Genomic DNA, 13714 nt, shown 5'->3' with positions numbered 1-13714 from the left:
GCCCAGGTTACTCCCATCGGTGCGGGACTACGTAAAAACATGCCGTGAATGCCAACGCTGGAAAACTCCATTGACACCAGCCGGATTTCTTCACCCCGTCGATCCACCCAAGATCCCTTTCCATCAAGTGGGCATGGGTCTCCTTGGTGCCGAAGTCTTCGCCTGGAAAGCGTTGGATAGTCGTTGCGACCGACTACCTCACATGGTACGCTGAAATCACGTCTCTTGTCAACGGCACTGCTGCTGAAATGGCGCAGTTCTTCGTCCACAGCATTGTCTTGCGTCATGGAGTATTCGCCGTTGTTGTTACTGATCGGGGAACTGCTTCCACGGCCCGCTTAACCCTGTCTGTGATGACTCTGACGCACACGAGCCATCAGCATCCTACGGCGTATCACCCGCAGACAAACGGGTTGGTAGAGCGACTCAACCGCACACTATTTGACATGCTATCAATGTACGTTGACGTAGAGCATCGAACTTGGGACACCATTCTGCCGTACGTAACGTTTGCGTACAACACCGCCCTACAGGAAACAACCCGACTGACCCCCTTTAAGCTTGTCTTCGGTCGGCAGGTGACCACTCCGTTGGATGCTATGTTGCCTGTCGACCCTTACTGCGACTCTGACGCTGACCTCGACGTAGACACTTTCGTTCACCGTACTGAGGAAGCGCTGCAACTTTCACGCCTGCGCATCCACCGTCAACAGGAGACTGACGCCGCTAGGTACAACCTTGGACGCCGTTTCGTCAGTTACGCGCCCGGCGACCTTGTGTGGATTTAGATACCTGTTCGTCACCGTGGGCTCTCTGAAAAGTTGCTGCGCCGATACTTCGGCCCTTACGAAGTAGTGCGCCGCATCAGTGAAGTGACTACGCTGTTGCTCCCGACCCAACAGCTTGTTCATCGCGCCGGTCGCACCGAACTGAAGTCGTGCTCGTTGTTCGCACGAAGCCTTACCACGACCGGCTACCTGACTGAACTGCGGTTCACTGCGGCTTTGTACTACCGTTTCGCTGACTTTTCTCTCCTATCAGCATCGTGTCGATGCTGCAGAAGAGGGAGGCAGTGATACATGCCTTCGAAGAGACAGAAGTAGTGCATGCACTAGTAGAGGAAGAAGAGGGACTGCCGCAGTTTTTTCGTCTCTGCTCCGGTGTTCGATTTCGCGTTGCATGCTACAATATGTACCAACTAGCCCGTCAAAAAGCCTTAATTATATGACCAGGTTGCCGTCTAGAAACTATGTTGCTCACAACCCTGTGGGCAGTTTGTGATGGCGTTACAATGTCATGGGAACTCTCCCGACTAATCATTAGTTTAACTTCCGCCTGCCACGGTTGACAGGCTGCTCACAATCTGGTGGCCAGGTTACCTTCTGCTACTGTGGGCAGGTTGTGATGAGGTCACAAGGCCACAGTACCTCTCTCAACCAATCTTGGTTGCCCATCAGGGCAGGCCGTGATAACTTCTCAGCGTCACCTAGCCTTCGTCGACCAATCGATGAATTTCTTATCGGGCATCGGTGGCCAATGGGGTGATAACTCTAATGCTCTCGCATTAAAATCCGTCTCTTAGCTCTTACCACGCACTCTAGATAAATCATCGTCCCGGTCATTTTTTTATACTTGTGTGCGCTACCTAATGCAGCGTGATCTCGCTTCAAAAGACAGGGCATTACCACCTGATTCATCGTCAGTAGCTGCCGTTGTGATTTCGCTTTTCCTCTTGCGTACAGGGCCATAGACGGCTTCTTATCTGTCGAATTCATCTAGTTCATACCTTGTACCTCTTTGGCCTTTCCTACCCTGTTCTGATGTCCTGCGTACATACTGCTTAGTTTCTAGTTCTCTTATTTCATTCTGGGTGAGCCATCTTTCTGTGGAAATAGTGTACAAATTCCTCAGCCGCCCCCTGCTCCTCAGGGGTTGGCAGGAAACGAGGCAGCAGACGCAGCCGCCCGCGCACTCTCTCACCGGGCTGTTTTCTCCTCCCCATCCGATCAGGAACCCGATCCTAATCCGATCTGTACCTTCAAAGATATTACAACCTACTATCAAAATAGCCATCGCCTTTAGCTAGCCCATGTAAAGGCCTCAAGAAGGCTGATGAGCGGCTCCTTCTCCGCCTTCTCACCAACACATTGCTGCACCCGGCGACACTAAAACATTTTGACCCCGTCTTTAGCGGCAGCTGCCCGCACTGTAGTGCGGTGTCTTCTGACACCTATCAGTGGGCCTGCCCCTCCAACCCGGCCATTCCCCCCATCCCCAACCCAACCCGGCAGGACTGGGAGGCGATCCTTCTCGGCTGCCACGACTTACAGGCCCAACAAGCCTTAGTCTGGCGCGACCGGGCGGCGGCCACCGCCACTGGGATCCCAAACTAGGGATCTCCGCCTAGTGCTTGTAAGGATCGGTCCTTTATGGACTGATCCAAACATACCTCCTTTCCCTTCTTATTAAATGTTTTCACCACCACCACCAATTTTCATCCACCTTCCACAGCTGTTCCTAGTACAAGATTTTACATTGCGCTTCCCGGACGATGTCCAGCACTGCCCATTTGTGGTACTTCCGGGAGGAGCTAATTCTGCTTTTTTCTTTATCGTCTGGCCTTATGCACGCCACCGTATTCCCAAAATTAAGTCTCGTCACCGTTACTCGTATCTGAATGTCTTTCAGCACTTCATACCTATCGCGCCTCCCTAGTATTCTGTACCTTCATTGCGGCATTTCTCTTCCGTTTCGTCCTATAGTAGTCTCTGCTTTTTCATGGACATCTTGGCCTCGTTTACCCACACTCTTTTTTGTATACTCTGCTTGCCTGGAATGACATGTTATTGTGGGTTTCGCTTCTCGGATATCTTCGAACACCAGCGAAACTGTTTTATTTGCGCCGAATATACAGACTAAAGCGTCACCTTCATTTCCACAAATATGCACGAAAAACTGCATATCTAATTGCTTATCAGTTAGGAGCACAATATCGTCTGCATGTCGCTGCTCCATGCCCGTTCCGCCTGCATTATAAGAGAGACTGTATTCTGGGTGAGCACATTTGGCAGGTTCTCTCAGATCATGAGAGGCAGTTTATCACTATCCCTGAAGAAAACGCTACATAAGTGGTGTAGCTTGCCGGTACTCACTTGCGGGGCAGAAACGTGGATGGTAATGAAAAGGGTTCAACTTAAATCGCGAGCAACGCAGTGCGACAGGAAGAGTGTCATGGAACAAGCGCAAATTAGGGACATCCTAGTCAAACTCCAGAACAAGAAATGGGCTAAGGCAGAGCATGTAATGCGAAGGCAAGATAAACGATGGTTCTTAAGGGTAACGGACTGGATTCCAGGAAAAGGCAAGCGTAGCAGAGGCGGCAGAAAGCTAGGTAGGTGGAGTTTGCGGGGATAGGCGCAGCTGGCACGCGACCGGATTAATTAGAGATATATAGGAGAGTCCTTTGCCCTGCAGTGGGCGTAGTCAAGCTGATGATGGTGCTATCTTACATGCTTGCTGCTCTCTTTCCATTTTCATCTCATAAATCATGAATGGTAACTGTGATAAGCAAGCGGCTGGAGCACCGCCTGGGCACTCCAGGTGTCCTGCGGGTTGTGGTTGAGAGGAGTAGCTTTAACACATTTCCGGGCTAATTGTCAACGGCATGGCTTAGTTCTTTTTTTGAAGAACTATGATAGATCATGTTTTGGCACCGAAACCGTCCAACGAGGCAGGTTCCAGAGGCACATAACATTAGAAATATTGCCTCGAATCTTTGTAGTGTTTTTTGTTCATTCTTCAAACCTGCCGGCACGCCGATTTATCGCTTGTTTGTGTGTGTGATGCAAGACGCGTCTAGATCTATCTCGATTGATCGCATCCAGGTTGAGCCGCTTCTATGTTGTTCCAGAATATTCTAGTGGCTTTGCACTATTTATCTAGAGAGTTCGCTATCACCTATAAACTGAGCGCGGCCGACAGCGGCGGGCATTCTCTTCGACGACCGCCGAGTACGCCAGTTTCTACGCCGCCGCTGAGTCATTCAGTTCTTTGGGGGTGCAAGTCAACCCAAATAAAAAGTTTCGTTTGGAAGCCATCCTCAGTGTCTCCCTGCTTGCCGGACTGCAGTCACCACTGCGTGACATCTGGTGGAGGTGCTGACCTGCTATCCAGCTAAGCCCCTCACGATGAAACCTGGTAAACAGCCAACGCCCGTCGTGCTTCGCCAGCCCCGTGAGCCACCTACTTCACGTGAAGGACCACACGAAGATGTGGGAGACTGGCTGGGCGTTTACGACCGTGTGGCAGCCCTGCACCTGGGACGACAGCGCTAAGCTTCGAAACGTTTATTTTGCGTTTATTGGCCCTGCCAGAACGTGGTTTGAAAGCCACGAACCTTCCATCACGACTTGGGCGACCTTCAAGAAGCAGCTACTCGGTATGTTCACTAGGGTCGTACGGAAAGAAAGAGCGGAGTTCCTGCTGCAGTCACGAATTCAACATCTAAACGAGACCGTGACTGCGTATGTGGAAGAAATGAAACGCCTTCTCAGGCGTTTCATTTGACTGATATGACTGAAGAAAAGAAGCTCACCTTTATGATGCGCAGCGTAAAGTAGTAACTGTTCACCGATCTGATCCGGGATCCTCCAAACACCGTCGCAGAGTTTGTAATTGAAGCTTCTAACACGAAAAAGACCCTTGACGCCCAGACCCGTCACTACAACCGACCACTTCAAGCGCCGACGGCAAGTCCCCCAAAAGATACCCCTGCAGGCGGGGATAACCTCCGAGATCTGATCGCGAAATTAATCGTAAGAACTTCACCGGCTGCTGCCATCGCGAACACAGCAGATGCAAGAGGCTCAGGTGGCATCACTCACGGACATCATCTATGAAGAAGTACAGCACGCACTTGGCTCCCCATCACCGGCGACACCAACGGAAGCTGAAGCCATGACCTACGCCACCGCACTACGCACTACGAGACCCCCCACGGGCACCAACTCTACAAGAACGACGGCTCCTAGCTCCCCCACGCCCACCTTACGAGCAGCGCAACAGCTTTAGGAGTGGAGAATTCCCGACAACCGCCCACTGTGTTTCCGCAGTGGCCTGTCGGGCACATCCTTCACCACTGCCCATAAAGAGACATCGGCCTGCGAGGTTTCGCCATGAACGCCCCACGACCGCTCCCCGACCAACGACCACGGGAAATCTACGACTACCTGCGCAGAGGGGACTACATGTCATAAAGCCATCCCTCCGGCTCCCCTTAGCCGTCCACCACAAGTTTTGAGTCACCGGGCCGCAACTACGCCGCGGCTGTCCTAGGAAGGTCCCCTAGCCCCCGTAGGGGAAACTAAACAAAGCAACCTGTGGAGGTCAGGTTGCTTGCTGAGGAAACGACGAAGATCCTCAAGCGACCACGCCATATGAAGACGCCGCACGCAGCACGCCGACGCCGCATACACTGACAACCTCGACCACGGCGAGAAACCCTTTCAAAAGAGCGCCGCCATCCAGACAATCTTCGACCAGACGCTCCAGTTACGATTCACATCCCAGACAAAGCCGTGACCCCACGCCGATGATGACATGCAACACCAGAGCCAGGACATCCGACTAAGAAGTGGTTATAGACGGCCAGAAAGTTACCACTCTAGTCCACACAGACTTGTGTGATGAGCGGACCATTCGCTGCGCGGCTGAGAAAAGTAACGACCACTTGGGAAGGCCCGCAAAGTCGCACCCCAGGGGGCCACCTCATTACGCCATCCGGACGATGCACAGCGCGAGTGACTGTGAACGGACATACCTATCCAGCGACCTTTACTGTTCTACGGCAATGTTCTCGCGAAGTGATCTTGGGCATAGATTTCCTTAATGAGCATCAGGCGATCATCGACCAAGATCCAAGCTGATCACGCTTTCCAAGGCCGAGGCCATCCCGTCGACGAGTACTCCGGAACAGCACGTCGCACTCAGAGTCCTGGAGGAACAAGTGAGTGTGCCACCCCGCTCAAGCGTCATCGTCACCGTAGGCGCCACGGAAGCGAGTGACTCTGAAGACATCGACACTCAACACCAACTCAGCACAACTCAGCAACTCAGCACAAATAAAGAGTTTCGTTTGGAAGCCATCCTCGCTGTCGCCCTGTTCGCCGGACTGCACTCACCACTACGTGACAATATAAACCAGACTTGTGCAAGCCAGGTGTCAATTTCCCCGAGCAGTTGAGAAGTGTCTCATTTCGAGGTAAGGTAAAGAGTTCTGATCATGGTAATTTGCTGAAGTTTTCTTTCTGAGCATGTAAGTGAAATCGCAAGTGTCTCAGTGTTGGTATGTAGCCAAAGATGTGCGCAGAATTTCCCCTCGTAGCCGGAACCTGTGCCATGGTTTGGTTTGGTTTATGGGGTTTAGCGTCCCAAAGCGACTAAGGCTATGAGAGACGCCGTAGTGGAGGGCTCCGGAAATTTCGACCACCTGGGGTTCTTTAACGTGCACTGACATCACACAGTACACGGGCCTCTAGAATTTCTCCTCCAAAGAAATTCTAGCCGCCGCGGCCGGGATCGAACCCGCGTCTTTTGGGTCAGCAGCCGAGCACCATAGCCGCTAAGCCACCGCGGCGGCACCTGTGCCATGCTTCTTTTCTGTTGTCGTGCTTTTGGCGCTACTTTGTCGGAGCAAAATATTTCACTGGCAGCTCAGGAGTCAGAAAAAAAAATAGTCAGGTGTAGTGAGTGACCATCAATGTTTGAATGAAAGGCGCCAACTTGTACCAAAAAGGAACTTATTATGCCGCACCCCTCCAGTCCAAGCGTCAGTGAAGGAAAAGAACCTTCAATATAATGATACTTGTGACATCAATACTGACAGAACCGAGGTCCTCGGTAAGCTATTTTTAGAGTTTAGGCCTCCTTTACAAGTGGATAGTGAAGCATATTTCGCTTTGTTCTCATGTATAAAATCTTACATGTGTCTCGTTTGAATCAGACAAATGATAAAGTACAGATCAGAGTGATAAGCTGAACAATGTAAAGCAAGTTTCTTACTAGCCTCCAGCTTTTGGGGCACAAAATTAAAATCTAGCCAGAGTTCGAGCAGAATTTCAGTTCAGGTCTCAACATTGTTATTTCCAAAATCTCCCAAAAGCACGCAGTCCTAAAACAGAAATTTATTTTTAATACTGTGAATGGCTGTGTAACAAAATACGGCATGATTTTTTTGCAAATCGTGTCCATTCAGTAGTTTATAAAAACCCAACAACGCCGATGAATCTGCGTGCACGGCACTTACGCGACGGCAATCTGCGCAGTGGTGGGCACAGCCGAGACTCCCGTGGTGCAGTACTTAACACTCACCGTGGCCACGTCACCGAGCACTGCGAGAAGAACAGAAGAGAGAGACAGTGAACGCAACAGCAAGGCATCATGGGAAAAGGTGCAAGCCTTCCAGGCGAGAACCAACTTAAAACCTGAGGACGCTGCCAGGAGGAAATCACCACGCACCGCTAACCAAGACGATAAGGAAACACGGGAGGTTTGCTAGCAGCATCAACCCAGGCAGTCGCCGGTTGCGGCGGAAACAATTCGGATCCAAAGCACTTGAGAGAAACGAAAAACTAACTCTATTCCCAGACGAGCCGAAAAGAATGAAGTCTAAGGTGGTGTAGCCCCGAAAATGATAAGAGAGAAGTGTCACGCCTCGTGAGCATGTCACTGATGGCGTAAGCGCTCGGAGAGACACTGCACTAATAGAGTAAATAGCGCGTCGCCCTGAGTAAATGCTTGTCTAATTCTGCTGGGACTTGTGTCGGTGTGGCCCGTTCGGCTGCAACAGTGCGGCTAATTATAAACGCATGTCGCGCAATAAAGATACTCTTCACTGCACCTCTATGACTGTATTTAAAAAAATGCGGCCTTATTTCATTCGCAGTAAAGTTAAACGGAGCTTTCTCGGGATATGCGCAAAACGTGATGCCTCCTTGTTTTTTCGGGAAACAAACAGGGAGCGCCATACGACGCAGCCAAATGGTCTGTCAGCACAAGCGCCTGGATGAGTATCGCTACACTGAAGCAATGTTTGAATGCACTGTTGCAAAAACTAGGAATTAATTACGCATTTTGCAAGGAATTACAATTTAAAGACGAAAGACGAAAAACACGCGAAGGACAGCTACACAGACCAAACGCGCACTCATCAGCTGTGAATGCGCGTTTCGTGTGCGTCGTCGTTGCTTCGTCTGTTTTTTCTATCTCCTCCTGTAACCAGTTCAGCGCGTTACCAGCAGAATGCACAGCCACTAGCCCCTATTCTTGCTTCGTTAGCATTTATTTCATCCTTCAGCGCTAACGTTTATGCTTTGCAATAACCTCTCAGAAATTCCGGAATACAAGTTCCTCTCAAACCTATTATCCTGCTGATCATTACCCCACCTTCTTCGCTCCCCGATAACCTGCGAATGGCCCCCATTCAAAATATGTTGCAGCCGTTACCAACCCAGGCAGGCGTTCTGCTCGCGCTACCAGTCATGTTCATCCTATTGGTTCGACGATCGTATACACAGATGCATCACGAACTCACTTTACAGCAGCAGCTTATTCAGTTTCGACTGGCAACCAGGTGGTGACACATACATTTGGTCCTTAAACTGATCCCCCTCCAAAAGCCACGCTAGACACCCTCCCTGTAAATAACAGTATTCAGAATCTTTCCCTAGCCTCCCTCCCCGCCCCACCCCCAAAACCTTCAGGATATACCATATATACCACTTCAATACAGGCTACACACGCACTTCATGCGGGTCGGATTCCTGAACAATTGCGGAATGACCTGTAAACAGCTCTCACCAAACTACGTTCCCACACTGCCGCTGTGGTGGATACATGGTCACGCTGGAATCTCATGCAGTGAGGTGGGGGCATCGCCTCGCGCGCAAACTTCAACATCGGACGGCTGGGATTCCCTGGCCTTCTCTACCCATGTGGGACACTCCTATTCATTACAAACAAGAAATAAACCTTCACTACTACGTTATTATAGAGAAACTACTCGTACACTTCCAGTTCCGGACAAATCTCTCACCACCACTCAGCTATGCATTCTTCGATGCGTACGCCTAAATGAGTACTCTCCTTACCCCTGCCTGTTGTTACTTCTGTCCTATCCGACACCACCCCATGCCCGGATTGCCCCGAACTCTATGCTAATTTGGAACATTGCCTTTTCTCCTACCACGTTGCCATTCTGTCCCCTCTTTTGCTATATCCTTCTCTCCCTACGTGGCTGCTTGGCTAGCCTCGGAACAGCTGACGGAATAGTTGGATTTCGTCACCCTGGCCCAAGATACCCTCGACTCTTAATATTGCCTTGAAATAAAGTTTTATCTCTCAACACCACTCAACAGCGCTTGAGCCACGTACCGGGGATTAATTACACTTGCGTCATTTACAATTGAACTAGGGCTCGGACCAGGACCGTATAGTACAAGTACAATAACATGAATCGAGAATAACCCCTCGTGTCTTTAAACGGTATCGGTTTTGCGCTAAACAGCAGCAATCGACATAGATGCACAACAGAGTGCGCCATTCAAGCGCTCTTGACAAGTGTGTGGACGACTGCACATTGAAGGACGGTAATGCTAAGCTTGCTAAGCTTTTCACGAGCGCTAGGCACCGCCTTTCAAGGCATGCGTTTCAGTGCGACAGCACTATGTCCCTAGCAGTGCCTAAAAATTCAGTGTATGTGTGAAGCCTCAACCTTTGACATTTCGCCTCAACCACTGACCTTGAACTTTGACCATGATCTTGCATGCGGTTGCCTTTGAGGCGGTGTTGCATCAAGGGCTTTCCCAAGTCCTAATCAGTTTAACTACGTTAAAACCCTACCATTTTTATGGCTGTAACTCTCATCTGCAGTCCATACGCTCAATAATTTTCTTTTTTTTTGTTTGCTTTTAGAGGCTTGAAGGCGTTAGTCATTCTCCACACCTACAAGAAACTGGGGTTTTCGACTACGAGGCCGAGAGTCTCTTCGTTCGCTGTAACCGAGTTGTGCGGCCACACTTCTTCGTTTTATCTGAGCTGCAGTGCCGTAGCCCTAATATGTGTCTTGACGTTAGCACCGCCTTGTTGGTAATAAGCGCGCGTTAGTTACAACTGTGGCCGTCCTAAGTGGGCTGGATTGTATTATTTTTAATGAGTTCTATGCTCCTAAGCTCAGTCGGCCAAAATGGTTTCGCATTCTACTTCTGCTCTGCATTCACTCGGGAACCACACATGGGCATTCTCCCAGGTTTTCCTCAGTTCAATCATCTCTTATAGATTACCATAATTGATAACCCTGTGTACCGACGAAACGGTAATAACACGTAATTTACCCACGGGGGTGCACTACATTCGCTGAAAAAAATTTGGAGGGGACACTTAAAATCCGCATTAAGGATATGACGTGATAGAGTAATGGCTGCATTCTCTATAGAAGGTCATTCTCTATACAAAACATTCATAGATCCCTGGGAGCCCTCATGCCTTCCTGGCGCAACGGTTCACCGGTTAAGCGATGCGCCACTGCCCTGCGATGGAAGGTCCTCCCAGCGATGGGCCTTCTGCAACCCTGGTTGCTCTTCCCGAGCAACCAGTCATTAATTTAACTCCCGTCTGCCACGGTGGGCAGATATCTCACTATCTGGTAGGCAGCTTGTGATGACGCCGCAAGGTTACGTGACCTAGATGGTACATCTGCCTCCTAGGTTGCTCTCTGGGGACCATCTGCCAGAGCAATGCACGTGATTTTTCCCTCACTACGCCGACACCGCATTTTATAGAGGACAGGGCCTTTTCGAATTAATGTAAGAGAAATTCGTAGGATATACTAGTCGCTGAGATTACGTGGCAGTGAGATATGTGTCGCAGAACCGGCATTGCTATGCCATCCCAAGAGAGGTCGCAGATGCCACTAGCCGCACTATTTGAATCGTCCTCGCCCGGGTCACACAGACTTATAGCGCTGCAATCACTCGCATTGCTTCTTCAGCCTTGGTGACGCCCGTGGCCACCTCCTTGCATTAGCATGCGCCCAGGTGTCGCCAATCCGTCGGGCTCTTGTGTGCTTAGGCGTGAAGGCCGCTTTGCATCCCATGTTTAGATGACTCTCGCTGGCTGTAGTTGCGACCCGGGTAGCATGGCCGGACCGGTGATGGGACGAGAAGGATGGGAGACTGGGTTAGGGGGAACGCAAAGAAAACTTTATACAGTTATTTACATTATTTACAAAGAGCGACTGAGAATGACTCTCAGTGGAAGGGAGCCTCTCCGTCAACCGGAGTCGACGGGAGCTAGAAGGCTTCTCTCGGCCACACTCACAGCCGAGTTAAATAGGGTTCGGATTCCCCAGATCCCTGACTGGGGAATAAAGTTCGAAGAGCACTGTCCAATCGGATGGGCCGAAGTGGACGCTGGTGCACCACCCATGGCAGGGGCGGTGCGGGCTGTCCCGCTCTCTCGCAGCCCGGTCGATGGGAAGGGGTAGATGCTGACTAATCCGACACGGCTGGAAATGATTCTCCCGCAGTCTACTAGCAGGTGAACGAACGTGCTTCCCCGCCGGATGTCCAGAACACGAGACCTCTGTCGAGGACACAGCCGTCTTCAATTAACAGCCAGCTTGACTGTACCTAGCACCCCTCCGTCCTCCGGCGACCCGAGGGTATACACTCGGCCTGACTGGCGCCGCCACGTCGCCGCTGACTGTTTGCCGCCGCTGTCATTTCCGCTGTCAATGCACTCGTAAGCCCCTTTCGCATCTTCGGCCTGCGCCCATGCTGCCGTGGTCATCTCCGCTCAAGGAAATCCGCTGCACTAATACACTTAGGCTAGAAGGGGGGCATCACAAACACTACACTGCACCGCCGCCGTCGCGAGGTTGTCGGCCTTGTCGACTGTTCACGGTTGCTGCTTGATCGGGCCCACGTGGCCAGAAGTACAATCACAACACTGTCGAATCATTCAAGCGCCGTCAATTTACTCTGCCGCCGAGCCCGCGGACGCGCAGAACAGACTTGCTACACATGAAGGGCCGATGTTGACGATAGCGATTGTAATAATTCATGCACTTTGCGTCGATGTGTGGCAAACGTCACCACCTACGTTTTCACGCAGGCGCCACTAATAGAGCACGAAAGAAAACCGCACGTACCATACCCTTTCCACGGCGTTTACTTTCCTCCGGTTAACAACAACACATGCATTAGAGCCACAACCGTATATTTCAATGTCGTAGCCAGCGTTCCAGAGAACTGCACGCCTGTATCTCGCTTGTGAACGTTAATAAAATGGGAGAACGAAACCAACGTGCGCGACTGACAGCTTCCAGGTCCTCTTCGCTGCAATCAGAGACGACGCAGATCCCCCAGCGAAAGCCCGGAATCCGAGGGTCATCCAGGTACCTTAGCAGGTAATGGGCCTGCAGACAGCATGGAGACGACACGAAGAGGACAAGACTGTAACTTCAGCGGTAACATTTGTGCAGCTGCGGGATGCAGATTACAGGATCCACCAGTAAAAAATAGGCGGCTAAAGGCCCTTACAACCGACAATAATTGCCCACAGCGTTCCATCTCCGATGTAGCGCCAGGAAAATAAACGAAAAGTTGGGTAGGTTATATATTCCCTCAGAAGAAAAGGTAAACTCATACCTACCAAAGTACAGAGGGGAAGGTCACACGGTCACCGGAAGGTCACCGTAGGTGGCTACACTCACCGTAGGGCAGAAAATGACGCTGGACATCCTTCCTGTAGTTCGACATTTAGATCACGTAGCCTTGATTTACTTTTTCACCTTTTTGTTCTCACACACCAAGTTATGTACACTAGGAACGTTCTCCAGCCATGCCTCTCTCAGCAGTCAAATGCTTGGGTACGTTATCTGATTCAGACATGTCTTCGAATAGCCATGTGCGTTCGTGTGTTATCAGCTAAGTAGAGTAGCGTGTATGTTAGTAAGCAAATTGTGTACTCCTTAGCCTACAGTGTGTTACACTATGGCGTATTTTGCGTTTACTTTTGTTCAGGCTTTTGAAAAAAGAAAGTGAACTGTATCTTGAAATCCACCCTTGAATCGGTAATTCATGGTTTGACACTGGATTTTACTTATGTCTAACTTTTATCATTTCTTCAACAAAATTGTGCGTTTAAATATATGCGGACAAAAGAATTTTCTACGCCATATATTCCCGTTCGTTAAGTTCGTACTCATATATTGCTTTACATTGCCTATATAGCGTGCTAGATATAGCAAGCGCCTTGGCAAGTATTATATGCCGCTAGTTCTTAACCAAACACCTAAAATGTATTTTCCCTTGGCACTATAAATAAAACGAAAGAGTTCTTTCTGGAGCTACGCTGTTAGTTTTAGTATTCTCTTTGATAGCTTCCATTTTTTCTCTTTCTTCTATGTTTATACGAAGAGACTCTTTTATCGTTTTTGTTGTGGTGTCTATTGTGTTTCTTTCTCCCGGGCGCTGCCACTCAAGCCTTTTGAGGCTCCAGTAGGCCTGCGTTTGTATTTGTGCGCAGGAAATAAACACGGCGAAGAAGAAGGCGGGAATACGCGCCAGGATACAACATTTCGTTGTTGTTGTAGCCAAATAGGATACAACAACTTCACACTGCTCTTGTCGGAAGCAAGTAATGTCATTTAGTGCAA

At 50.0% G+C, this 13714-nt stretch overlaps 1 protein-coding gene across 1 annotated transcript in view; it reads right to left on the bottom strand.

Annotated features, from left to right (window-relative positions):
- The window catches only part of LOC149369469 (nose resistant to fluoxetine protein 6-like), a 144164-nt gene that overhangs the window by 110603 nt on the left and 19847 nt on the right, over positions 1–13714 (bottom strand). The window contains exons 3-4 of the mRNA XM_089577726.1: positions 12361–12472; positions 7304–7388 (exon numbers count right to left, since the gene is read on the bottom strand). Of these exons, the coding sequence (XP_089433852.1) occupies positions 7304–7388; positions 12361–12472 (197 nt within the window). The remainder of the gene's footprint in view (positions 1–7303; positions 7389–12360; positions 12473–13714) is intronic.

The sequence above is a fragment of the Amblyomma mixtum genome, chromosome 1 (genome assembly GCF_055824585.1).
Source record: "Amblyomma mixtum isolate Tamu chromosome 1, ASM5582458v1, whole genome shotgun sequence".
NCBI classification, from domain to species: Eukaryota; Metazoa; Arthropoda; class Arachnida; order Ixodida; family Ixodidae; genus Amblyomma; species Amblyomma mixtum.
Note: the sequence above shows the minus strand (reverse complement) of the source record. Positions and strands in the feature narration are given on the sequence as shown.